This window comes from Phalaenopsis equestris, unplaced genomic scaffold (assembly GCF_001263595.1).
Source record: "Phalaenopsis equestris unplaced genomic scaffold, ASM126359v1 Scaffold000270, whole genome shotgun sequence".
NCBI lineage: Eukaryota > Viridiplantae > Streptophyta > Magnoliopsida > Asparagales > Orchidaceae > Phalaenopsis > Phalaenopsis equestris.
In genome coordinates, this window is record NW_018164712.1 from 415,206 (window position 1) to 418,373 (window position 3,168).

Consider the following 3,168-nt stretch of genomic DNA (forward strand, 5'->3'; position numbering starts at 1 on the left):
CATCGTCTCTTCCTTAGCATAATAACAACCTATAGGACTTCGAGGTAGCTCGCCTAGTGCGACGTAAATCCTCACCCTCTTTTAGGCCCCTGCACAACCAGGTTGTGCAGCATAAGTCCTAACTCGCTTTAGGTTCCGAGGTTGTTGTGTGGTACGACGTAAACCCTCCTTTCTCTGTGGGTGATTTGCATAATCGGATATTATGCAAATGTAAGTCCCAAATAATGAAATTGGCAGGATTGAACATTTAAATAACATCATCTCTAAAAATGCAGCCACACATTAGGATAGTTTGGGAAGTCACTGAGGGTTCTCCTCAGGATCTGTGACATCCCCTACCTTTTCTTTCCTTTGGACTCCTGAAATAACTGTTCACATTTGAGCCACTCCCATTTGCCCTTCTACGTCCTACCTTGAAAACCTGAACCTTGAATTCTTGAAGACTAGAACCATTGATCATTATCGAGAGTTTTCTCAAGTGACTCCCGTCATTTGGGATGTAATTAACTATAGGGGCTTGCCTCTATAGGGAACTTGGAACCCAGGTAAAATAAACCCTATTTAATCTTTGTATTAAATAGGGGAATTTGTCGGTCATATATAAAAGGTTCGCAGACCAAACGGATGTCACAAATCTCTTAGTTTGCAGGATTGGGTCTATCGCTGATGTCTACACTTATCTCTCGGGAAGGTGTAGTATTCGCGGTATCAGGCACGATTATGCAAACTATCAGACTAATGGGATCCACTTGGTCTCATTTTTTTTAAAAAAAACTAAAACATACTACTTTTAAAACTCAAACTATATATATCTCTTATATGTAAATTAAATTTCAAAAATTATTTTCATATTTTCATATTTTCAAAATCTAAATCTATTAATCAAAAAGTTGACCGACAGTTATAATGATATATTTATAGTGGCTTTTAATGCATGCTGCTTGCTCTGTCCAAGATGCGAAAAAAATGTTTTTATCGAAAATCAGCGCAGGACTTTCCCAAAGAAAAGAAAAGAAAATAACGCAGGGACAAATTAATAAATCACGGGTGGAATTTCTGAACGCCGGAGACTCTCCACGGTGGCGCCATAGGTAAATTGCAAGCCGCCGTGTGTCATGATTTTCAACTGCAATCGGCGAAAGTGCAAAACAAACGCGCATTTCATGAAATCCGGTTAAAAAATCCAACCGAGTTAATAACACAAACAAATTGAATAACAAAAATATTTAGATGAAAAAACAAATATGTAAATTACTTTGAAGATATTGGTTTCACTCTTGTACATAAAAAACCATCTCCCAGAATTGTCGTCAAGACGTGCACTAGTCTAAAAAAGTTTACATCCGAGCAGCACTCATAGGTTTACAAGGAAAATAGAAATTTTTATTCTATAAATAATCCCAAAAGATCCAAATGTAGTGGTTTCTCAGAATCTCCCAAGATGTGGTCAAATGCTTCAAAACCTGATTCTGCTACTAAGCGAATAAATTTCCTAGTTCAGCTATAGTGCCAATCTCATTATCCTTTAAATTAGGTAACAGTATTATACCAGAGACCTGTATAATGTGAGAGAAAAGGCGGCAAAGCAAAATAGTGAGGCTTATTATTGAAGAGAACACATAAGAACTCATGATTGACGCATCTACTATGTCAAGTTATTCGTTGAGTAATTCAAACAAATTGCATGAATAGAACAATCCAACATGAAAAAATGCGAGAATAATTATTCTCATGGGCGCCACTGTAATAGTCGTGTCGTGTTGCATGGTTTTATATGACCTTATCCTTTTAATTTTTAATTTTTGAAACATTTTTATGTGAATCCTGAAGGATTTAAGCATATTATTACATTATTATGTTGTTTGAATTTCGCGCTGCTTATAATTGTCATCAGTGATTCCATAGTTGTCATAATAAAAAAGTGTTGTCTTATGAATAGATTTTTGCAGATCAGGCATTTCATGCAAATGTATGAAGCGAGCTATGAAAAAGTTGAAATGGTACATACAGCTTAATGTATCGTAGTAACATCCTAGAGGATGACATAATAAATAAAAAATGTAAGCAAAAAAACCACATTAATTTGATGTGCTTTATTTACGAACAATTTCTTTGGCATGATCAGTTGTGATGAATTATCCCCTGAATTACAGCACCAATAAATTTTTGGTCAAATTGATGTAATTTCACCCTCTCCATAACTTTAATATTAATTTCATGTATTTGCAAATCAAGAAAGCAAGAATTAAAATCAAAATCAATTTCATTTTGATTTGTAGAAATAAATTTATAAGATGTTACTCCTGAGACCGGCACAATGCAAAGGTGGGGGGTAGAAGTGCAAAACAAATGCATTTCAACCTAGAGCATTTTTCCTCTTCTAACCTCTATTTTTTGGCAGCCCTGAGTTCAGAAGCCTAACTGAGCTATCACTGAACCAGTTGGTTAATGTGTTGGTAGAGGAGATCGAAGTTCAGCTTAAACTCGGCGGTTCGCCTTCCGGAACTATCCCATTAGCGACTCTCCTCCCCCGAGTGGCGCAAATAGCCCCACAACTGCTAGAAGGACCGAGCGGCAACAAGTTCATTCAGATCATTCAGAGTTTACCAGAAGTTGAACTTTTTTACACACTTTTGTATTCAAATATGCCCCCAATCTCTTAAAAATTGTTCAATAGTGCTGAATTCTGATATTAATTTTATGTAAATTAGTCTTCTGATGGATGTTTGGAGGACTGGTTTATTAGAGTTTTTTTAGTTTATTCTCAGCTGTCCTGAAAATTCAGGAGAATGATGATTGTTTAAAAATGTCTGTATCTTATTTTTGTATGGTGCTACAGTTTTTAATTGTACCATTTTCTTGAGCTGGGGGAGAGACGTAGTGTATTATCTTCAGATGATTCTATGTATCATTTTATATTGACTTTGATATTTGTAAATTCTCAGAATGAAATCATATATTCGTGCAGTTGTTTTGCTTGATAACCATTTCAGAAAATATTTGATGATCAGTAATGAAGCAAGCTATTTTATGATGTGGGGAAAGATTTAATGGAATGATTGAGCTCCACATGGACTAAGCTTTTTTTTTTATTTTATTTATTTTTTTAAGAGAAAAAATGTTTTTTTTTGTCTATTTGGTAGCTGTTTGGGGAGAACTTTCTAATTT

General features: G+C 35.2%; 1 protein-coding gene across 3 annotated transcripts in view; it reads left to right on the forward strand.

The window, feature by feature from the left end:
* Positions 1-2,938, forward strand: part of LOC110024710 (peroxisome biogenesis protein 3-1-like) — a 35,223-nt gene extending 32,285 nt beyond the window's left edge. For all 3 annotated transcript variants that reach the window (XM_020724828.1, XM_020724830.1, XM_020724829.1), the window contains one exon: positions 2,402-2,938. In XM_020724828.1, coding sequence (XP_020580487.1) covers positions 2,402-2,663 — 262 coding nt within the window. In that variant the 3' untranslated portion in view covers positions 2,664-2,938. The remainder of the gene's footprint in view (positions 1-2,401) is intronic.
* The last annotated feature ends 230 nt before the right edge of the window (positions 2,939-3,168 follow it).